Here is a 25853-nt window from a genome sequence, read left to right as displayed (position 1 = left end):
CATTCAATATTCAGCTTAGTTATTATATATAAAGTATCGTAAGCATGTGAACAAAATTGGAATGTTAAAGACTGACAATTGAGGGGTGGAGTGGGAGAGGAATGAACTGACTTTGGTGTTAATTTATTTCATTTAAATGTAACACATCATGAATTCATTTTGGAATTAGAATAAACCAACTTGAACATGAAGGAAGTGTATTTTAAATGAAGTGTTGTTAGTTGAAAGCTTAAATAGTGGTGTAATAATGTTTATAATTGACCCTCACTTTAAAATCTCTTAAAGTTGTAGGATAGAAACTTAATATACTAGAATATCATTTATGATAGATAGCAAGTTGCTCGTTGTATCGTTAATTGAAGTACACTGATGTCACTGTTCATAATTCTACTAGTCATCATCAAACTTTTAAAGGATATTTATAATGACATTGGTTATGCTTTTTTAATGACTGACAACTTATGAAACAAAGTGTTTTCAGAGTTTATGTGATTTTAAGGAGCTATTAAGAAGATGGATCACTTGGATCCCGGAAACTAATGATTGCTTTGATATTTCGGTTGATATTAGACAGTGGTGACAATGAAAATATTAGTCATAAAACTAGCAGTAGAACTGCCCTGGAAAGCAAAAAAGGAAACTTAGATACATATCTATTTTAGTGTTTATTAAAGCTTGGGAATCATATGGGAAATAGTAAAAGGTGTTATTCACATATTTTTAACATTTCAAATGTGTGAAGATATTGGATATTTTTAAGTACATTGGTATGATGACTTAAAAGGTTACTTTAATTAAATAATTACTTAACTAGGTCAGTTAATCACTAAATATTTGACTGGATAGTAAAATGTTTTCCCAAAGGTCTTGTTATCGCTTCAAGGAATGAAATAATATTCATTTAGACAGAAAGGATTATTATTTATGATAAGTATATTTCCAAAAAGTAACTATTTACATCGTGTTAATCTATATCTGTGAAAATAAGCTGCATTCAATAACCAATGAGATTATCAATATTATGATCAGATATAATGAGTAATATTTATGCAATGTATGTTAGGTTTAAGAGAGGTATGTTACAAGAGGTCTATAACAGTCACATACTAAAACTCTCAACTTTAGTATAGACAGACACACACACGCTTGTGTATATTTACGTTAAATGACACGGCACGGTTACTGATTGTCATTAAAGATATTCATTGTAGATAATCCTTTGATTTGTAAAATTTAAGTGAGCTGATAATTGATACTTCACAAGTAGTAGGAGTGGAGCAGATGGATCACATAACTATTAACTCAAATTTGTTATCATACTGAAGTGGAAAAATTTAAGAATAAAAATAAAATGTTTTTCTATTAACCAAAAGTAAGAATTAGGATTTTTCTTATTCTCATTAAAATATAAGCTTGTCGTAATAAGTTCTCTTCGGTGAGCTTTCCAGAAATTTCTGGTTTCCAGATTTTATACTTAATAACAGTTATGATTAGTGAGAATTACTTCACGCAATCAATGCTATCAGTCAAATAAACTTTACTAAACAAGTGTATCCGAAAATATGCTTCATTCTACCCTGGAACCTTTCATCAGTAGTCATCTGATCGTTAGTTTAACCAAACTTATGACCTTCAAATTAATATAGAGTGAAATAAGTAGAGAAATTTGTGGTATGTATATGCATATAGGAGAAAGAGCCAAACGTTAGTGAACTAACATATTACTGAAGATAATCAATTGTTTTGTGAACGTTAATAAATTCACCTAATGAATGATATCGAAATCGATAACTTTATGGTATTAATCAGTTCAGTAAACAAATCAAGAAATATGTGGTAGCTCTTTTATTTTAATTTAAAGTTTTTCATTGGAATATGTAACCGACCGCATGAATTACGCTAACCAAAGTAGATGTGATTTTTATTCGAATCGGATATGAAGGGTAGATGGAAGTTTCTTCATGGTTTCATATACATTTTTCTAATTGATACTATAAGTTTTTGTCCTTTCTATTCATGTTACCTCCCTCAATTAGCTTCAGGACCCGTGAATGTGATAAAAATTAGGAGAATAACCAATCGTCTCTCTCAGAAGCTACCAGATTTATCTTAAAGTGTGAAACATACAAATTGCACCAGCCTCTAGGTGACCGATAAATACTTCTATTTATGATGCTCCTGTAAAAATAGAAAAAACAAATAAATAACATATCTCACAGTTTACGTAATATTTGACTTTCTTTTTAAAACTTGAATCGTTTTTAACATGATATCTGAATTATTGGATAGATTCAATAAAATTATTCAATCATTTAAATTAGTCCAGTACATTGACACTTAAAATGGCTTATTAATTACGTCATCGATAATACATCTAACTTAATGTAATCTGGTCGTTTTATTTGTCGAAAAATTGTTGGCGGAATCAACGGTCCTAAATCTCGTAAATTGTAATGTATTCACCTTAAACTTAATTATTTCCTATAAAACACTAATTTGGATGTAGAATTTTATAATCTGATAGGAACTTATTAGAAAAAATATACCCTGTTTACATGTACCTTTTTTATTCGTAGTTATTATAATGACAGCTACTTATAAGTTTTTTTAATTTCGATCAGTTGTTATGATCCAGTAATGTTTCTATAAGGAATCTCAGTTGAGTATATTTGTAACCTGTGGTTATCAGTGGAATCAAAGATTTCTGTTTCTTACTATTCGAAATTCGTCAGCTGAATAAACATACATCTCCCTGCTGATATTTACAGCGAAATTTAAACCTTGTGCATTCCCTATTTTTAGATATCTTTTAACATTAATAATATATATATATATATATATATATATATATATATATATGGATAAAATGAAAGCACTGCAATCAATTGTTCTCATATTACTAATGAAAAGTATACTGATATATGAGCAGGTAAATATTAGTGCTGAAACTATCTATCGCCAGAACCCCACAACTAGTTTGAACTTGCTACGTACGACTCCACGTTGCAATAACCCCTTGATGTGAAAATTCAAAACTTCCAAATGCAGTAATTATATACTCTGTGTTAACTTGAGTTGGGTTGGATTCTTGAAGTTCTAGTAGGACGTTGTGAATGACACAGTTTACTCATGTTATGAGTAAGAGAAATAACAGTGATAACAATGTATGTTGACCACATTATTTTGCTAATTGACTAAATTTGAAAATACTGACCACTAGGTCCCAATTTAGCAATTACAATTCATCCTGGTCACTTATGCTCTTCAGTTTGATAAACTGGAATTGTAGATTCCTTCTATTTGAGATTTTCAAACTTCTATCAAAAAGCTGTTCAATGCTTTTTGGTTTTATATAATGATATATAACTTTTTTTAACATTCATTTTTCTCCTAACTAAAATGAACAACAACCTAATCGTCTACAATTTTCTTCGAATAACAAATCACAGTATGAATCCTTACAATGAAACTATGTAATTTATTCTACTCCAAAAAATAAGAAAAACAAGAAAATTATGTTGCTAATGCATATTTTTTATGCATGATTAATTAAAAAAAACAAGTCATCGCTTGGTGACGAATATGAATGAAACAAATAAACAAACAAACAGTGTTGTTTGTTTCACAGTCAATTAATAATTAAGATTTTGTTTAGCCATCTATTTTATGTGTTGTTTTTTCTTGTCTCAGGAAAGCTCGTAAATTATTGTTACATATTCATAGATCTGAATGAATAAGCAGACCAAATACGAATTATGTGTTATTTTATTCATACAACCAAAGGATATGTCAGCATAAATAAGCACTCGGTCGAATGGTATAATATGCTTGACTAAATTTCTCTTGTGATATATACAATGTATCCATATATTAGCTTGCTTTTAGATGATGAAAATAACTTCACTACTACTGATACTACTATTCCTATTACTACCACAGTTGTGCTGATGTAATAACCATATAAAGTGTGTTGTCTTTTTATCGTTGTCATGACTGGTAAGATGACTCTGCTAGTGGATTTCTTTTATTATTCTTACTTGGGTTGTTTCCCTTATTTTTTGTTCGCTCTGATACACCATATTTTCTTATTGTTATGTACAGGGGTAAATTATAAAGTAACTCGTAACCAATATATATATATATATGACACGCTTAGTGAATGAATAAAAACATTCAAAACCATAGTAGGAGATATTCAGTGGTTCACGGCAGATTTCTAGTTTATTTAGTTATTTAAGTTTTAGAAACTACTTTCTTCACGTTTTCATTAATGAGAACCTGAATGGATATGTATTAATACAGTCCAACAGAATTAGGTATTTGAAAAAAGTGGGAACAAATTCTGGATTCATAAGAGTTGATCAGATATACTACTGATCAACTTAAGTAGTTTTAATAAAGGGGAACCTGTTGGTCATATCACCGTATTTCTTTATAAAGTAAACCACAGAATGGAATTTTTTTCTAAAAAAAACTTTACACGAAATAATATTGTTCATTTTGATAGTCTGGAATAATATACATCAGTGAAATAAAATAAGTGTACTGATAGATTTACACCAGTTATTATGATAAAATAAAAATCTAGAAGTCCAGAATAAAGTCTTTCTAGTTTGGGATTTATTAAGTATATACGTAATAACTTCAACCGAATCAAACTCAGGAACTATGAATCCCGTTTTTCTCACGACGGTCCTTGTGGGAAACTTCAAAATAGGAAATTGATGGTGTTAGGATTGAAGTAATATCTAAATAGTGATATAAGACAAGAGTCTTTTTGTATCAAAAGTTGTTTGAATTTTGAAGAATGGATTTCTGGATTTAGACTTCATAGGTGAATGATATTACATCTGGATTTCTTGAGTTGGATTCTGTGAGATTATATAGTTTGCACTGCTGAGGAATAAGATAGTGGACCTGATTTTCAATATTTTACTAGCTAATGTTCCTTTAGATTGAAACGCACTTTAAAATCCATTTACTATTAATCTGAAGCAACTGAAATGGTGACCACGGTATGTTTAAAATACTGACATATAGCGTCTTTGAATTATGGATACATATGTCACCTACAATTATTTACAAATTTTTCCGGTTAAATTATATTTGAAAATATGTTTGAAAGTAAAGTCTCATTGTATCATCATTAATCCTGTTATTTTCTTACTCATCTGATAAATATTTACATAATATCTTCAATAAGAGTGCAAATAATGACTCACGAACATATTTTTCGTGAGTTTTGTGAAATCTCTCTGTAAATCCGCAAAACTTTGCCGGATATTCTATGAGATAATATATAACAGAAAACAATTCTTTTTATAATCAGAGAGGAGTTTTGTGGATATTATAGAAATTTGATAGTTGAATTCATGAGTCATTCGAAGCTGATCAGGGGAGTTTCAGTGTAGGCCACGAAGACTATGAGATTGTTTCACAAAAACAATACACCTGAAGTTTTAGAAGTGATTATTCCCGAATCCCTATTCTATTAGATCTATCCCCTTTATAATTGGACTTAGTTCTCTGAGATTTCTTTTTGTTGTTTGGTTGAAAAATAATCATTCCAAGACAATGCATTACAGAATCAATCAAAAAATGAAACAAGGTGACTATGTTTTGAAAAACAAGAAAAAACATTGATGAGACAAGTGTATTACGATTAATAATCAGTATGATAAGAAGAATGGGATCAATATACCCGAGATTTTGTAAAGTTCTTTTTTTATGAAGTTAATTGTTATATTTATTAAACAAGCTACATATTCTAAGGGATTTAGTTAGTTAATTGTATAAATTGGATAATATACCATTCAATCTCTTAATATTCTCGTAAATTTACCAAATAGTCTATCCAAAGTAAATTTCTCTTAAAATATTCAGAATCTAATTATCTTAGCTCAACGGTATGTTTATATTAAATGAAACGTATTGTTGACATCAAATCAGCATTTGTAGTGTTATACAAAAGCTTTCAAGGACGTATACTAAGGTTTATTGAAGCCTTGGCTATACGAAAATTGAAACCCCCTTTATGTGTTCCGAAACGTATTGTGTTAGTCGATCAAGTAAAAAAAAAGGAGAAAACAACAACAACAGAAAGTGCACACGAGTTATTTACCGGTCAGATAGCTATTTTCATTTAAATAATCACAGTTAAATTATTGTTATCATTTGACAGTTATGAATGAATTTTATATTACTGACATATGTCAAAGTCAATAGAATATATTTACCTATGGTAGTCTTGGTGTATTTATGAAATATTAATTATATATATTAGTATGCTTTAATTTTGCTCATTTAATTCAGCACATCTGTTATTTAAATACTTAATAACCTTTTACTTGTTCTATTCACTTCATGTAATAATTCTATACCCTAGGACTAACAATATTTTACGGATTCTTCATTTATTGCTTCTTTTTTTTAATAAAAAAACCCAACATTATATCCCTTACATGAACTGTATAAGTTTACTTAATTTCGTGTCTAAAATGAAAATATTTATGTTACATTGTATTGTATTTTACCGACTATTGTGGTGGATAACCTATCACTTCCTTAAAAAAAGGGATTAATTTTAAGATAGTCTTCTTTTCAGGGTGGATCACAAAACGGTTGAAGAATGTTTTTAAGCATTAAATAAAAAGGAGTAAAACAGGGAAGACCAGTTTTATTTCGGTCAGGGGGGGGGGAAGATTGAAAAAGCAAAAACATCATATTGACTTCAAAGTAATTTGAGAGTACAGTAAACACAATCTATAACCTCGTGTCACGGTATTTTTTCAGTAGCATTATTTTCTTTCTTCATCTAGTATTTATATGAAATTAATCCATCTGTTTAAAAATTGTACATTAAGGTTAATTTGTTGTGCTAAACTAATTTGTTTTAATTTATGTCATGACCTTCAAATATTTATGTTAAATAAATAATAAGAGTTGTATTATTGATGCTTATCATATAATTTGTTTGTATTTTTTGAAAATAGATAAATAGCTTGTCATTTTCAGTTAAAATAATGATTACTTCATTCGGAATTCATTGCGACATATGGCACTAGACTACTTATTAATTGAGGTAGTAGTTGTACATCATTCACTTTTTATCAGTTAACTGATTACTTATATAAAACAATAAAATACTGCAAATTCAAATCGTAAATGGATGTTTTAAATTTGTGTTTCCCATTATCTTTTCCACTTCCATTTTGAAGATTTGAAATGTATTTAAATTCAATCTACTGATGTAGTTTTTTGATTAAAATATCGAGACAACTGTGATAAATATTCTCCATAATTAATCAGAACTTTTTCAAAATTAATCCTAATATTATTAAGAAAGTTATAGTATTCTCTAGAGTTAGTTTAATTTGAAGAGACGAACTAACATTAACCAGGGTATACCATAAAACCGTTGAGAACCAACATAGATCTTCTGTTGTAATTTCATACTTTTCAATAGTGGACACCGACTACCTCCACGACACCAAGCCGTGGAACTTTATATGTGACAGCGAACATTAGGATCTGGTGTTCCACGATTTTAACTTGAATAAATTCAGAATAAAACATAGCCATTATCGAATGATACTATCGATATGGTTATACTCCATTAACAAGAACTTCTCCTTAGAACTTTTGGAATCCAACTCAAAATTGATGATCAATGATCAAATAGTTATTGCTCAGATAGCTTATTTCTCAAAATTAGCTCAAGTGAAAAGTATTTTTTTTTGAAAAAAAAAACTAGTATTTATTTTGCTAAAGAGTATTCAGTTCGATTATTAATATATCTAAAACAGTTAGTATTATTGAAAACACATTCGTAGGTCAAGGTTTTTATTCTTAAATGAAACAGGAATATATCAATGTTAAAAATGGTTTAAACTAACCCGCCACAGATGATTCAGGTCAAATTTTCAACCAGTCTTTGCTGACATGTATTTGTCTTGTGTACATTACTTTAGTATGGGTATTTTTACGCATGTTTTTTGAAATAGATAGGTTAAGATTATTGGTGAAATCCAGGGACATTGAACTGATGAATCTGAAATAAGACAACGTTTATATTATGGATTTCACTTCAAGTTTTAATCCATCTATTCTTAAAAAAGAATAGCTTTATTCACTACTGTTGATGTAGTTTTAAAGAAACTCTCATATACTTCAGTTTCCATATACTTAAAATAGGTATATAATTTCTCCTCAGATGTTCTTTATTTTAAGTGAGTACTTCATTTAAAAAAAATGTAAATGCATATGTATACTTTGCAATCAATCCTCACCAACACTTATTATAATATCCCTAGAATGAAAGAAAAATACCTTCAGTTATCAATACATTTTATTGAAGTATGTATTGAAGATTTACTTATGGGTAAAGAAGAAATACCCTTGGATAAAACTATTTTATTTAGAGATCTGGTGAAAAGTACAATTTGTTTTTCTTATTTACATTTGTTGTTAAGGCTCTTAAAAAAAGTAAAGCGACAATACATCAAATTTTTCCTGAAATTAATAGTGAGTCAATAAGAAAAATTTTCATCCTCTATTTTACTGCTGACATGAAAGACTCATGTCATATATATTTTTCGAAACGACTCATGGAAATGAAAGAAGGCAAACATACTCCGTAATGAAACGTGTCATACAGTGAATAAATTATAAGGGTTACAAAATTAATGTAAATCGATCTCAATTAGTATATACTCAAGTTTCTAGTGTTTAATGAAAATATTTGAAGAGGGAACAAGTATTTGTCTGTTGAAAATACTACTACCTACTTTCGTCTAAGCTGAGCTACATCACTACAAAACATATTATTCAATGATAGACTAAACCATTGAGAGAAATCGACAGAAGTAAAACTATTTTATTTGGCTGCCAGCATCGTGAGAAACCAAATTATTTGTGAAGTATACTTATTCAGAGTCTCAACATTGATTGTAAAGTGTCGTGAGTGAAATGACTTAAATTTAAGTCGTTTCTTCTAATTTGGTAATGTCTGACCATTTAAAATTTTCCAAAAATATAGGCTTCCAAAAGATTGGTAGTTAATGGAGTTAATAATCTATTCTATCAGTAAATAACTTAATGAAATTATAACACTGATAGGCAGTTTTGTTTAGTCATATTTCACTTTTAATTGGTCAACCTTTTGGGTGCGATTTCAATCTTGGTAACAACTGAAGTGTAATCATAAAGATAAGAGCTGAGACAAATAAAGTAAATTTGAGGCGGAATAATCAACAGGCGCTAATAGACCGACTAAAAAAGGATCATTCCAAAGTCAATAATCAAGTTTACTTTAATTTGATGTTAGGTGGTTGGAGGTAGCCAGGAGCAGATGACGGACTTCAGTTTTGTACTGCTTATTAATTGTTAGCAAGGCGTACTTACAATCTTGAGGGAAGTTATGCTCCCTGTTGTACCCAAACGCTTGTCACGCATAGTTATAGTCTAAGAAGTTACTACTGAGCTTTTGTGAAACTGAAATCAAAGTATGGATGTGAGGTTTAGTTTTACAGAAATTATTTTACTACTTATTATTTTATTTGATAAAATTTGAAGAATAATCCTTACATGATCACTTGGAAATAGGCTTAACCAGTGTTATTTCTAATATCATCTGAATGAAGACAATTCAATGAGCAATAGAAGTATGATCTTTAAAAGATGGCTGGCTATATGCACATTTACCAGTAATTCATACTAACAATATTATTTGATCTAAGTATAACTTCAGTGTTGAATGAATTGGTTTATCATTAACACCGTTTACTACTTAAATGAGTTGTATTAGTATCTGTGATTTTCATGATGAGTAATGATATATATCTGTTTCCATTTGTATTGTAATTGCGATTCTCAAGGAATATTTGTGACTGATTTCTCATAAGTTAATAAATTAATAAATTCTTCTGTCAATCTAGAATGTACGGATGACTGATTGTTGATAATTTCCACCAAATAAAAAAACTTTACCTACCTAAAGATGAGGAATCAATTACTAGAAATGCTTTCTTTATACACTTTATTTGATCATGATAAGTCAACTGATTGCACTGATCATGAACGATAAATCGAAATGTCTTTAACAATAATGATTCTAGGTAGACTGACTCGTATACACAAAAGTATCATTATTGAAATTAATTTTAGGCTTTTATACACTACATTCAATATTATTTAACGTAAATCTAACTAGTTTTATGTGAGAGGTCTAAAAAGGTTGATTATTTACGGATTACTATCAATTGAGGTGTCATTGAAAATTAAAGAACAGTAAACAGCGATTTCGTTAAAGTATCGAACTTGGATGCTCACTGTTGAATAGTCTCATACTTAAGCAAGACAGATATCCAATGAACCCTCGTTTTCAGTGATGTCCTGAGGTAAATTTGTGAACAATAAAATCTTCAAAATAAATCTAATTAGCTAACCAAGTTATTTTTTTTAAAAGTGATACAATTATAAGAAACTTTTATTATTTGTTGTATTTTTAACTCCACTGATTATTTTGTTTTAAGATAAAAAGGTGTTCATTAAATGATTAAAAGAAAGTATATGTTTCATATAAAGGGTAAACTTATCACAAATATATACACACAAAAAAATAGTAAGTTATAATTACTACTTGTGATGAATATATTTAGTCTTCAAAAAATAAACATTCTTATCTTTCAACTGCTTTCTGTATGTATATATATATTCTAATCAATGGGAAGATGTGTACCATTACATTTACTTCCCCCTTTTCTTAAAAAAGGGGGTGAAACCTACGATTAGTAAAAACAATAAACACGTAGATAAACAAACAATTAATCGAAATCTGAGCATTATATTATGTCATTATCATTTATCATTATTATTATCAGTTAACTCGTGTTATTATGCCCTTCATATTAGTCATCATGACCATAATGAAGATATTAAGAGACACGATACATTCCCGTTCACATACATATATAATGAAATTAACAGTATCAAATTCCTTAATTATGATAAGTATACACTAATATCCCGTCAAAAGAAAGTAAACTGAAGAATATGAAGATAAATGCATTTGCATACTGTGACAAAAAAAAGAAATATATGTATATGTTTACTGTATAATTTCTAATCATTCCATCATTTGTATACATAAAATAAACATCGAAAATATTAATTGTATAACATTATTACCATCATTTATTTCTTGTCTGTATTATTATAATCAAAGGAAAACCACTTCATCCTATAACAAACAATCTCTAATCTATTTGAATAGGTAGAGTTGATTAAATAAATTATACAAACTAAAATATTTCTACCTAATAACGATAACAGTGAAAATATCATCATAACTTATTAATTAATTAAAATGAATAAGAAGTAATTATTGTTTAATAATAATAATAATTATTATTACTATTAATACTAGTAATGATTATTATGATTATTTAGTGTGATGAATTGTTGGATGTGATGCTTCATAGGAGGAGACTTTCAGATGATCAGTAGATGAGTAATTTAATACAACAGTCTATTTTTTAATCTACACTCATGTGTTTTACAGCTCATCAGACATTTTCTCTTTAACAAATTATTTACTCCCTTTTTGTCGTAAGAAATTGAAAACCTCATTAACATACTAAGTAACAAGGAATTCAAGCGAATATTCACTTAAGATCAAGGAGATTTTTATCCTTGTTCATAATCAGACAAATACTATTTAAGTACACTACATCATATACATACAAAAGATCAGAAGGGGTTTTGTGGAGATTCTAGTAGTTTCAATCGTCGAAATCATGAGTCAGTTGAAGTGAGACCACCATGGAAATCCTGGAAGCACTGGACGGCTGTTTCATTCCATTGTAGGACTCCTCAGCAGTGCTCATCCACGATCCTGCCCCCAGCGAGATCCGAACCCAGGACCTATCAGTGGATTGGTTGAAGTTAGACACTAACACCGTTGGCTGCTGGCTCAGTGGTCTAGTGGTTAAGCGCTTGCGCGCGAGACTGATAAGCCCTGGGTTCGAACTTCGCAGGGGGGTCCTGGATTTGCGTTGCTGAGGAACCCCACAATACGACGAAACGGCCGACCAGTGCTTACAGGTTTTCCATGGTGATATAGCTTCAATTGACTCATTATCTCAACAATTGAAATTACCACAATCTCCACAATACCCCCTCTGATACAAACACTAACTAGTATATTAAAAATAATTTCATGAATTGTCACTTTTGTCAGTGAACACAATAATGTTATCATGTTAACGTTCAATACTATCACTCTTGTTTTTAATTGTTTTCAAGTGTGATCATTTCAGTATTGATCGATTGAGAAATAGTTCTATTGGCAGTTAGTAATTTTATTCTTAATAGAAAAAAAAATTAATAAACCACATTATTTCATAATTCTATATCAGTTTCTTGTTAACAAATTAATTTACTTTTAATTAAATCAAATTATTAATATTATACATAACCAATGTTCAGTCACTGAGTAGAGATACACTTTATTGATTTTCATATGCATATTTGTATGTTGCAATCAATTGTGTGTCAGATAGTTACACAAATAAATTAGATACCTATCAACTCATTTTGGTTGTACACAATACACATTAATTTATCTGTTGGAAATAATGAATACACTTAATTTTAGTTTCATATGATTAAAGAAATGAGGAAACGAACATGTAAAAGGTAATTATAAATATAAATTTCGGGTCATTATTCACTAAGTTTGGTTAATTTTATTCACGAAAATTTACATTTTGTTTCTAACTTACGATTCTCGCTCAGAATACAGACAAATTAAAATCTTCATATATGTTAAGAAATTCTATTCCTAATTTATGCTGAAATCACTAACTTACTGCCTATGCTTATTAATATTGTAATATTATATAGTTACATGCATGAATCATGTAATCTCTTCTTTATAATCCTACTAAGATAACAAATTAGAAACCTTTGATATCATCAGATTGAAATTAAAATAAGATCTACTAAAAACGGATAGACACAAAGCCGTTATTTCGTTCTTCCTAAATATTGTCGTTGGCATGGAATTTGAAGGGCTAGGCAGCATAATTCTGTATTGGATTGTATCATTGGATTGTTTTCATTCTTAAACAGAAGTTAATACAATCTACAGAGTTTCAAAGATATAGTAGTGACACATTATCTTAGCTTATGTTATTAATTCATATCTAAAATCTTGAAAAAAATTGTGATTCGTATGATTCACAAAGTAGTAAACATGAGGAGAAAGTAAATGAGATTATGACATTTTCTATTTGAGATCAAATCTCGATACCTCTTATTGACTTATTAGTTAGATAAATTATTTTCTCAACGTTTGTACTAATAAGTCACTTGATAGTAATTCGAAGTGATCCACTCTTTAAAATGCTATTAATTGTAAATGTACTGAACAATCTAAAGTGTAATATAGTTGTCAGAATAAAATATGGGTTCTAGCTCTCACTGAGATGATTCATATAGATGTCTACTTCTATGCTGCCCTGAATCTTAGAAGGAATAATTATATAGTTAGGTTCATATGACATTACTGATGATATTTCCTGTGATTTACTCTACACTCTAATGGTATTGTAGACAAGAGCAATGTATCTAGGTTAATTTATATCAGTCATGAAATTTCTGACCACTTATTTTCATTCTGATTAAGATATTAATCATTGTCTCTTTGGAATTTGCTTTCGACTATATACTGTCAGTATTGAATGACGAAATACTAGATAAAGTGTGACTCATTATTGGAGTTAGTATATTCCTTTTGCATTGTAATTGGAACTGTTTTTATTGTAAATGAAGACTTCTAACTAGTGAGTGTCCACAAGAATTAATTTTCAGTGATTTCCCAGCAAGTGTCAGGCTTCAACGAAAAATTGTCTTTCTGTAAGCCGACAAACTAAATGCTAATTATATGGACATTAGTTACTAGCTGTGAGAGAAATTTCCAGAAATTGTATTTGAAGGACATAATCAGTGGAGCAAAGCCTGTCAAAACTTTGATAGTAGATTAGGGCTCAGTTACTACATAATACCATGCAAATATTAAATCTAAGTCACCTTGATTCATCACATGTTAATGATAGATGGATACTGGTATGAACTCTCATTGTGAAACCAGATGAGTCTCAGTTTTCAATGCTTTCTCAGATAAAGTCGGTTTGTTATGAAAATAATTTGCAAAATCTACAGACTTCCTCACAAGGTCATCGATCGTAATAATATTAATTAATTGATTAGTACTAGGTACATTAGACGCTAATTAAACATTGAAAATTACATTCAGTTTCACCGATGTAAATAGCATAGAAAATGCCGGTGCCTAGTAGTCTTGGAGGAATCTTGACAATTAAATATATATGTTAAGAGTTAAGGCCAATAATGGATACCTGACTGTTCTAAGAATTCCATATTGTGCCAGAAATGTGATATTGAATGAAGCAATCAATAACAACAATAATAATACAACTGTTTGGTTACTCGAGTGAGTTTTTTTTAATGCAACGATAGGGTCAACTTGTTACGTTACGATTAATGAATAACAGTTCTAGTTCTTGCGTGATCAATCTGTTTTAAAAATGCTTTTAGGATTTTTAAATATTCTTACCTTAAATATGTGTACAGTCTTTCGTTAAACCATACATAATTATCGTCATAAACTTTTTTTCAATCACTAACAACACAGCAAGCTGTGTATTGGATTTTAAAGCAATTAGTCCCTTTAATAAATTTCGATAATGTAATAAGAAGACGAAGATTATCAGAACCACATAGTTCTGTTAATCTTCATCTTGTTATTGGATTTTAATCAACTTTCAATTTATCTGCTTTGTGAGTCACAATATTAGAATAAACGATTGAGTTTCATCTTGGATTCTTTCCATTTGTTTATTAAATCGATGGTGATTACTTGAGTTGGTATCCCAATGGGTTTTACTGTTTCTTCTGAGGCCCTTATTCAGTATTTCAATAGTCAGTTGCTTATGTAATAATTATCAGTTAGATTCATGTTTTGCTTTAGTTTAGAGTTTCTTCAATACCACGCTCTCTCACTCTCTTTCTCGACTTCTTGCAATTAAAAACTCCGATCCCTCAGATTTTCATTAGTATGTCAAAACTAATTTAGAGCATAGCGTTTGCCAATTTCATTTAATTTGATCTATTTTCCTCTTTAGAATTTGCGTACACGTTATTATTTTATCATTGTTGTCAGTTAACAGTGTTATTATTAGCATAATCATAGTACATTTAGGGCATCACATGGAAATACTGATAACAAAATAAAAAGTCTGGCAACCAATGTAGAAACAATTCTTATGTGTATATACTAGTTCACAACTGACTGATAACCGTTATCCTATTATATAGTCATTAGCGCTGATCAAACTCTATCCTTCAAGCTAGTAGTATGACCACCGGGCTAGGTGACATTATAGCCCATTTTCACCTAGTTTTGCCGACTCGAATCCCTTATAAAGCATTGGTTTTTTGGGGATTCCGGATACACTCCACCGATAGGTTCTATCCACAAAGATACCCATGTTCATGGTTCGTGACTAAAGTACTAGACTTTCAACTACTAGATCATTGGTTCGGACCCCAAATCCTCTATTTCGGTTACGGTGACCAACTAGTATCACGTATTTTTACGTGACGTGTGTAACTCAGGGTTAAAGACATAAACCTATTTTTAGTAAGTAAATTACACTACCATTATTTTATCTCTAGATTGTTCTTACGATTGTCTCCAACCACTTAATTTATTATTTATAAACATGGATTAATTTTATCATTACAATGGACATTACTCATAAATTAGATTTAACAAGGGATATTTTTACGAAATCCTATTCAGATAAAGGCACTGATAAGCCTAATTATTTAATAGTTACATTTTTAAATGTACTTTTCTTATGTATGGTTAATGCTGGAGGTTACTTATTTTATAAATGAATTCAATATGAATAGGATGAAAATTGATAAATCTGCCTATCAGTTGTTGACAGATTTTATTAATAATTCTGTACTATTGTATAGATTGATTTAATGAATCAATTTGACAAGTATACACCACTATGATCAAATCTCTAATACATAGTATTCATATAATAGTTATTTCAATTCTCCCTTATATTTTTATACATTAACAATAGTAGTAAAATTTCTGTATTTTACCAACTAAATAAGTTATCTATGAAAAAAGAAACAGACTACTGGTTGTACTTTTCATCATACATAGATGATGAGTGAAATAAAGCTTTACCAACAGTAAACAAATTCAATTTTCTTTTCTTTTCCGTTCTTTATGTTTTTTTTGTGAAATTTATTTCGACTTGTTCTGATCAACAGCAAAACACGTGGTTCCCGTATATATATATATATTCACCAAACAGTTCAATTTATGGATAAGGGTCTAGAGTGTATGTGGTTTTATATATTTTACTAGTAATCTAAGAGATAAGGGATATTTTTATACGTACTATATGTGTACACGTATGAATGAAAATATGAATGGGAGTAATTTCCTTTTAACCATCTGGGTTATATGAAGTTTTGCATTATATGATGATTTCTTATTATATTGCTCAAGATTGTTAGATACATTGTTAGACTTCATTTATTCATTCATCAATTTAATATTTCTTAACCTGTCCCTCACTGTAAAAGTTCAAAAAACACAATAATTTTAATAAAATATATTTCTATTTTATTTCTTTAGATAAAACCAGATTTTTCTTAACTTATTTATCACTATGTACATTATTATTGTTATTATTATTATTATTATTATTAACAGTCATTTAAATTAAAGTTGACATTTACGTACTTTAGTCGATTCAAGCTAATCTATTTGAATGGTGTGCTGTTTTTCTGTATATAGATGTGTGTATACATATATGTTGACAGTTTTAACAGCTTGCTTGAGAAAGGGAGGGAAAATATGAGAGAGTTAACTAAACTGAATATAAAAGAATAAAATGTGGGTGTTCAAGGGAGAAGTACACTAGTAATGAAAGTATCTGTGGGAGCTGTTAAGCAGGTGCATAAATCTTAATGAAATTTCGTCAACATTAGTTTGTTTTATCCTCGGTTATACTTTTTTTTTATTAATCCTAATAAAAACATATGATGTATAAAATGACTAAATGTATTGATAAATATACATTATTTTTAATATTCTGAGTAGAATAGATCAAACTATTGATAATATTTTATGCCTCATGTTCATATTATAGTAACTATGATGAGAATATCTCATGAGATAATAATAGGCTAACTAAAGTCCAATCTAATGGATAATTGTAGAATAAATTCTGGTTAGTCCAATGGTTCAATATATGAAATACTCGCGAAAAATTGTAATGATCTCAAATTAGATTATGAAGCAGTGAAGAAATAAGTAATGTTTAGTGACGAAATTATTTTTCAGAAAAGTTACATTCCAGTACTTTTTTTACTTTCAAGATAGATTACTACAATGTTTCCCTTCATTATACAAATTCACAATATCATAAATTAGTATCCAACTTAATCTTCCTAATCCTTCAGTTTTTTAAGTTAATCAGTTTTACTATAGATTTCTAGGAAGGTTAACGCTTTATTTTAAAAAGTGATAAATCTATGGGTGAATATTGATTAGGAACTGTAAGTTAATTATCAGCAAAGCATTCTATAGATGTATTTAATGTGTTGAAAAACTTGAGTGGTCTTATATTAAACGAACTACCATAATTTCTTGTTTATTTCTCTTTCTGAGTTAATATTTCTTTCGCGTGAATTATTTTTCACTGAAAATTTCAATAGTAAAGTTCCTACAGCATTGGATTTTCTGTCGATATCAAGGAAACATTTTCAATTAAGGACACCAATAGTGTCCTAAATCATGATTGAGTCATCAGAGCCAATAAAAAGTCGGCTAATCCAATTAGTGGACGCGCATTGTTGAGCAGTCGCATACTAGAACAAAACAGCTGTTCAGTGCTTCCAGGTTTTTAATGGTGGTCTAACATTGATCGGTTTACGATCTCAATTATAAATTAAGCGTTGGTTAGGTTGTTCATCAATAGACACAATCACAACATTGGTAATTCATACCAATAGGTTTAAAAAACATATTCATTAGTAGAATCAATTTAAAAGTTAATACATATTTCGGCGAAAAAGTTCTAAGCTCAAAGTTTCTCTATAATAGTAAGAAGCTTTAATCAAACCAGTTTTGTTATATGATAATAGGTCAAAAAATGAAGGCCTCTATTTTCATATTTATAGGATAACTTAAAAAGAAAACATTACCTTTATTCTAATTATTTGAACTGTTTTTGAAAGTCATTATTCATTTTATTTACAGTCAGTTATTTTTTACTTTTCAAATGAACAAATGTAATATCCATCATGTTTAATGTCTTATATCTTCTTCGAAATATGTCAGTTTTATCAATACTCAGCGAGGAATATTATACAGTTAGTTGATTTAAATTCATTGTTAATTGATTGACTATCAACTATATAGTGAATAATATTACCTTTGATATAAATTAGAATTTTTTACTTCTAATCTGATAGATACTTAGCTAGTCAATTTTATTTTCAAGAACTCTATGAATATGACATTAATCGTTCATTTCAGTTCTGAACATTTCTGTTTCTATGTTCTCGTCAGTTTTTTTCTTTTAAAGTGTTCATATATTCAACTTGGAAATATTCATATTATTTAACATGTCATTATTTAACTATTTGATAATCTCTTTTAACTCTTCCATACTCATTATTCATCATAAATGATAACTTTTTGGATATTATGATATTGAGTAGGGGCACCGTATTTTTAATGATTAGTATTAATACGTTAAGGTTATAGGCAACTAAAGAAAATTCAGGTAATAAGTGAATTCATCTTATTCTGCTACGTTCATCACTGTTACTCTATTCAAATTTATTATTGGCAAAAGTTATGTGAAATTACTTTTCTGTATTTTCATTTAAATGAAAACTAATCGTATTGTGACACACATTCTAAAATTTGTTGACAATAGTCAATGAACAAACTAATAAGCCAAAAATATCTTCAATTATTCCCTCCTTTTTAGAAACGACTGGTTTATATGTATTATCTGTTTATGATGAAAAAAGATTTGTGAAAGTTTTTAAATGTTTGACGTAAGGATACTTCAGTAATTCACAAATGTTCCTATCATGATCAGAAATATTTTTTTAAGAACAAGCAGTCATTGTTATTACTAAATTCTAAAAAATGGTTTAAAAAAGGTTATGAGTAGATCAAACTATACTTCAAATAACGAATTCATCTCAATAGTCGTCCTATTAAAACAAATATATCAGGGATAACTTTAATTATGAAAAGATATGAATGTGCGATAAACTACATAGCTATTTCCTTCTGGATTTCAAGTCTCTATCATTGCAAACTCATAACTGTATACGGAATATTAGAACCTAAGAACTTTAAGTATCACAGTAGACATGTTCATTTAGATTTATTTATTTATTATTTATTTGAACACATAAATATTGGTACAAGAGAGCGCCAATATATATGCGCCACACAAAACAATGAGAATGCGAAGAGAAATAAAAAAAGAAAACTAAGGAGCGCAAAAGAAAAAGAGAACAATAACGAAGAGATTGGTGTAAGGTAATGTGGTAGTAACGAGGTACAATCAGAAGAAATCTTTCAGGTAAGGGAGACACAACCACTTTTTATGAAGAAAGTAAAAGAAGGTTATAGCAGGATCGCCACTGGCTTCTATTCTGAGCCATATCTGATAACGTCTCAAGCCACTGTGTAGCACCATCTCTCGGACCCCAACCAGGGAGTCGTGAAGGACCAACAGAAGCCAGTCCTTTGCAGCTTTCTTTCATACCACGACACCATGTCATGCACTGACCACCTCTCCGCTTCTTCCAACCAGTCCCAGAGTCGGCAAATAATGCACGACGTGGAATTCTCTGGGACGACATTCGTAGAACATGTCCAAGCCACCGAAGTCGGTGTTTCAAGATGGTGACACCAATTGAATTATCATCTCTGTGCCCGAACACACGATGCCGAACCTCTGCATTACTGACATGGTGTTGCCACTGAATGTCAGCAATCCTTCGGAGACAGCGATGATCGAACACAGAGAGTCGTCTAACGTCCTCAACTCGGAGAGACCAGGTTTCACAAGCATAGAGCAGAACTGCTCTCACCGACGCGTTGTAGATCCGACCTTTTACAGCCAGACTAACATCACGAAGGCGCCAAAGGTGGCCCAGATTGGCATAAGCCGCTCTGGCTTTCACTATTCGTGCATTGATCTCATCACTCACACCCCCACCAGCACTTATGCAGCTACCCAGATACACGAACTTCTCGACTACGTCTATCTGCTCACCATCCAGGGTGAGTACAGGATTGGAATCCTGCCAGTCTTGTAGAAGTACTTTGCACTTCGAAGGTGCAAAGTACATACCATACCTACGGACACTGATTGCCAACTGATTAAGTGCGGATTGCATGCCTTGAGCATTATCGCACAGTAAGACAGTATCGTCCGCATACTCAAGGTCAAGAAGTCTTTCTCCAGGCAACAGATCCACACCACCATTACTTACATTCATCAGAGCTGTTTCCAGAATGTCATCGATGGCAAAGTTGAAGAGGAATGGTGAGATTGGGCAACCCTGCCTAACCCCACTGCTCGAATGGAACAATGGAGAGAGGTGGTTGTATGCCCTCACTCTGCCTGAGGTGTTTGTATATAGGGCTTTTAGGATGTTAATAAACTTCTCAGGCACACCCTTCTTCAATAGACAATCCCAGAGAACAGTCCCGTCCAACGAATCGAAGGCAGCCCTAATGTCAAGAAACACTACGATTGTTGGCCTTTGATAAGTATGGCGGTGTTCTAACATTTGACGGAGGGTGAAGATATGATCAATACATCCTCGACCAGAACGAAACCCAGCCTGCTCCTCGCGAGTCAATCTTTCTCGGGTTTTGAACAACCTACGAAGAATGACGGAAGCCAATAGCTTGGACGCAATCGGAAGTAGACTTATCCCCGATAGTTGTTACAGGAACGACGTGAACCCTTTTAAAGATAGGGACAACTATCGACTCATTCCATGACGTTGGTACACTCTCTAGTTCCCAAACCTTTGTGAACAACGTCGTCAATTCCTTAGTCAAAAAGTCACCACCATCTTTAAAAAGAGCCGGAGGTAAGTCATCTGGGCCAGATGATTTGTAACGCTTCAAGAGTTGGAGTTCCTTGCGGACTTCCGCCTCATTTGGTGGATCAGTCGTCACCGGCCATGGAGGGCAGGACAGTCTGACCGATGTTGCCGGAGCAGCAGGCCAGTTGAACTGCCCTTCGAAAAATTCTGCCCATCGTCCAAGACGTCGATGGATGTTAGTGATTGGCATCCCATCATCCTCGTAGATTGTTTCACTCACACCAGACTTCTTGCTGCCAGTGGCTCGGATGAGCTGGAAGAGCTTCCGGTAGTTACCAGATACAGCTGCTGCTTCCAGCTCATTAGCACGCTTCGACCACCAGGCTTCTCGGTCCTTACGCAAGCTTTGCCCAATTTCCTTACGTAACATCCTTCGTTTGTGGTCAAACTCACGGTCACCTGGAGTAGACCGACGGGCTTCAATGAGTTGTAAGGAACCAGAAGAAACCCAGTGCTTAAAAGCGGGACGTTTCGCAAACCCACAACTGACTGTTCCCGCCATTTTCATGGCGTCATGAAATTGCAACCAATGCTCATCTATACTTTTCGGTGGAGTGGTAGCTAGCCTAGAGGCTAGCTCGGTTCGATACTTACTTGCAACAGAAGTTGAAACCAGCTTGCTAATATCAATCCGTTGATGGTGGTCACTTCGTTGTCCACTGAAAAGTAAGGCAAGATTGGCGCAGACCAAGGCATGGTCAGAGTCCAGATAGGTACTCCAAAAGGAGCGGCAGTCTTGTACACGACCAAGCCAGCGGTAGCTGGTCGCGATGTGATCAATCTGAGTCCAGGCTTGAGATGCAGAGGGAGGACGCCAGGTGGCACATCGGCGATGACTGTGCCTGTAGTTAGTGCTATCCAGAAACAGGTTGTGGTCTGTGCAAAGTTGCAGTAGACGGTCCCCGTTATCTGACCTGCGACCAACAAGTCCCCATCGGCCACCTAAACGACTCTCTTCTGTGCCTAGACGCCCGACCTGAGCATTCAAGTCTCCGGCTAGTACTACAATATCTGTCGAACGTACTTTCTGGAGAAGAACAGATAACTGGTGGTAAAACTCATCCTTGATTGCATCCGGACTGCAATCTGTCGGGGCATAGGCGGAGATGACGAAAAGATATCGTTTCTCACGCCGATTTCTTCTCACTTTGATGGAACTTTCTAATCTAACAGCACATAACCGACTGTTAATGGGGATCCAATCGACTAGTGCTGCCTCAGCTCGAGCGCTTAGTGCGACACCGACGCCAGCAAGACCAGACGAAGATGCCACAAGGTCCCCGGATAAGCGCACGTAAAACAAGCTTTTTGAAGCGACAGATGGAGATCGAATTTGTAGTACTTCACCAGAGTCTTGAATACGGGTCTCGGATAGACGACAAACATCAATATTAAGACTTTCTAAAGACATAGCCAGCCCTATCTGTTGTCCGACCTGCATAAATGTGCGAACATTGAAGGCAGCCAGTTTGAATGGTGCACGTGGTTTCAGAAAAACTGCTTCAGTTCTCGTATTCGGTGGTAACATACAATTTTCAACCGGACAGTGATTCGAGAACGTTTAGATACAGTCGAATTACACCAAAGACGAGCCGCTGTATAAGTATAAAAGAGGGTGAATAATGTGGATAATAATAATAATATTAATAATAATAATAATAATAATAATAATAATAATGACAATAATGGTAATGATAATAATTTGAATCAATTGATTGTTTTTCGAAGCGAGAAAAGTAATTTCCATAGACATAAAGAGTTCATCATTTGTGTGTGGGCTGTGATACTGCCCGGGTGCCCAAACCGAAGCAGGTGGTTATCTTAGGGGGCCACTCCCCGAGCCTTTGACCTAAAGGTCTAACCCACAAGGCAGTGGAGCATCGTAAGGAGATGCAATCTCATGGTAGCCGGTGACCAACGATTGGTTCATACGCCATTTGTTCCCGCAGGATACTGGAGCCAGCCCATGTGCACCATTGGGTTGGAGTCCGGTTAAAGCGCCGGACATTAGCTTTTCGTCCTCTCATTTTCGTAAACAACACCCCCGCCACGAGAAGGCAATGAGTAGGACTTCCCTGGCAGAGGCTGTATACGCGCGGCCGTGTGAGAGTATTTCGAGAGGGAGAGCGGACTCTCCCCACTCTCGGCCGTGCCAGGGCAGAAACCAACAATCAATAACCTTAACTTCAGTCAATAAATCTGACATTGTCCCATCCTCCTTCAATTTTATCTATAACTTACAGTTTCATTTCCGACATGGATCACAGCATAAACTATGGTCATGGGCTATTAGAGCTTTTGTAAACCCACTATGAACCTAGTTACTAGTATGCACAGTTGATAATTTTGCTAACAAAAGATTTTGTCTAGTATAAAGGTCATTCTCATCAATTACTACTATAAACTACAGTAGCTTCGAAAATTTGATTTCTGTTTGGAATTCTTTAACAGTACACACTTATAAGTTCTACAAAATATTTACAAGACCACCTAACCTGATAAAAATCAATATTTCGTAAGATATTTTAAAAATTAAAGTTTTTATCCTACAGATCCTCAAAAAATTATAAATACATAACTCTAAAAGCACAATTACCTGATTCAAACTGTAAGTATTTCTAGATATGGCATAATTATTAGTTGGTAACTAGTGTATTCTTAAAATATTTTTTCTAAATCTATTTTTAGTATTTACTGTTACTTTGAAATAATTATTATTGGAATACTGAATAAACTTAACTAGATTACCCAATACTTTAATATTTTTTTCTTTCATTGATCCAAAGTGGTGTACTATATAATTATATATTATGTTAATAAGGTGACTAGTGTCATATGTCCTTATTGACAAATGTTATAGAATAGAGTCATTGCCATATCAACTCATCCAATAAATACACACTAATTATAGCAGTAATTATAATAAAATTAACCAACATTAAAAGTGTATGTGGGTATATGCATGCCTGATTGTGCTTTCACATATACATATTCATTTTTGTATTGATTAGTTGGCTAACATGTATTTTGTAATATGTGCATTTAATATCTTACTAATTTACATGAAAAATCTAATCGTTGGATATAGGAATTTATTTTGCTTTATATGTACGTATGTGGATACCAACGAGGGATAGATTAGAAAGATTTATTGTTTAGTTTATCCATAACTTCATATTCTGTGGAAATAACTCTGAAAATATACGGATCAGATGATGTTTCTTCCTGAATTTTGTCTCTTAATTGAGGTTATTTCTATGGTACTCATATTAGCATTGTTGAAACTATTAATAGCTGAAGCATTTTTAGTTATTAGTCACCAATAACTTAGTTTTGTGTCATCAATTTACCTGAGCCTCTGATTAAAAGAATAAAGTTATCTCATTAGAAACAGTTAATGTCAGTAAGTAAGCTCTATAAGAGGGAAGAATAAACGAAAACATAAGATAGAATCTCAAATGGAGTAAAAAATATACAGTTGCTTGATAAAAAATCAATCAATAATAATCAATAATGTGCCAACCTGAATGTAACTCAGTTAGTGAGTAGTGAAAGTAGGATGATGATTGACACTCAGTTAGTATGTAAATCTCATGTACCAGCATAAATACTACTACTACTTCTACGAGTAGTATGTTCTATATTTATAATATAAAAGCAATTTATAAAGCTCATTTTCCGAATGTCAAAAATGTATTTAATAATTAGTTTTAAATGGATAACATTTTACATATTTGAACTGTAAGGAAATCTGATATCGGCGTTACTGAACTTATTTCAATATATAGTCTTGACGATGGTCAACTGTAACTTACTGCCTACATCGAAACTGAGGACAAAATGAAATATTCAGTGAATTATGATCTAATATAAACCAAACGAAAGTATAGTACATTATTTTATTTTACGATTGAACGGTATGTTGTTTGGCTCAATATGGTAACCAATCAGTCACAATCGTTCAGTTAAACAATATAGTTTATTTAGGCCGTTTGTGGAGAATTATTGATTTTAAGAGCATTTTTTGTCACAAATTGATGATATCAGCAAGGGAAGAAAACTAAAAATGAGATAGTGAGGTGCTTGCCACAAAATCTTAATAACATAAGTTCAGTCTCATATTATATCTTAAAAAATATTCAGTGTTAAAGAATCTCATGGTTTATGCATAGCTTTACCGTAAGAGTCACCTTAATACAATTTGCAATTATGAATTTTCTTGATGCAGTGGAAATAACATTTAGTGTTCACTGGGGAATCAATGTTTCAGTTTCTTCGTTAACTAACTTTAAAACACTTGTGGTGGTCGGTATTCAATATAATCCTTAAACTTCGTATACAGTTCGTCTTGATAACCGTCACTAGATAACGCCCCAATGGTATATTAATCAGAAGGCGAATACGAAGTGTTAATTATGTTTATTATGGGAACACACACAGATATCCAAAATTACAGGTGCGTTAAACAAGCATGAAAGAGTTGCGCCGAAAGGCAAGCGAGTGAGTCAGCGAATATGAGTACGAGTAAGTGAGTACAATTAAGCGAGAGAGAGCAATGAACGTGAATAACATGGACATATATA

At 31.9% G+C, this 25853-nt stretch overlaps 2 protein-coding genes across 3 annotated transcripts in view; one reads left to right on the top strand and one right to left on the bottom strand.

Annotated features, from left to right (window-relative positions):
- The window catches only part of IQSEC1_4 (IQ motif and S7 domain-containing protein 1), a gene marked incomplete at its 3' end in the record, with an annotated part of 87270 nt that overhangs the window by 48104 nt on the left and 13313 nt on the right, over positions 1–25853 (top strand). Inside the window, exon 1 of one of the 2 annotated variants that reach the window (XM_051215079.1) lies at positions 12404–12696. The exons of the other annotated variant lie outside the window; for it this stretch is intronic. Coding sequence (XP_051073640.1) covers positions 12662–12696 — 35 coding nt within the window. The 5' untranslated portion in view covers positions 12404–12661. Of the gene's footprint in view, positions 1–12403; positions 12697–25853 lie in introns of those variants that run through there. 2 annotated transcript variants of the gene reach the window in all.
- Positions 19535–21830, bottom strand: MS3_00006855 (uncharacterized protein). The gene has a single exon (XM_051215097.1). The coding sequence runs from the start codon at positions 20944–20946 to the stop codon at positions 19750–19752; it is 1197 nt and encodes a 398-aa protein (XP_051073642.1). The 5' UTR covers positions 20947–21830; the 3' UTR covers positions 19535–19749.

This window comes from Schistosoma haematobium, chromosome 1 (genome assembly GCF_000699445.3).
Source record: "Schistosoma haematobium chromosome 1, whole genome shotgun sequence".
Lineage (NCBI taxonomy): Eukaryota > Metazoa > Platyhelminthes > Trematoda > Strigeidida > Schistosomatidae > Schistosoma > Schistosoma haematobium.
This window is presented reverse-complemented; position numbering and strand designations above follow the sequence as displayed.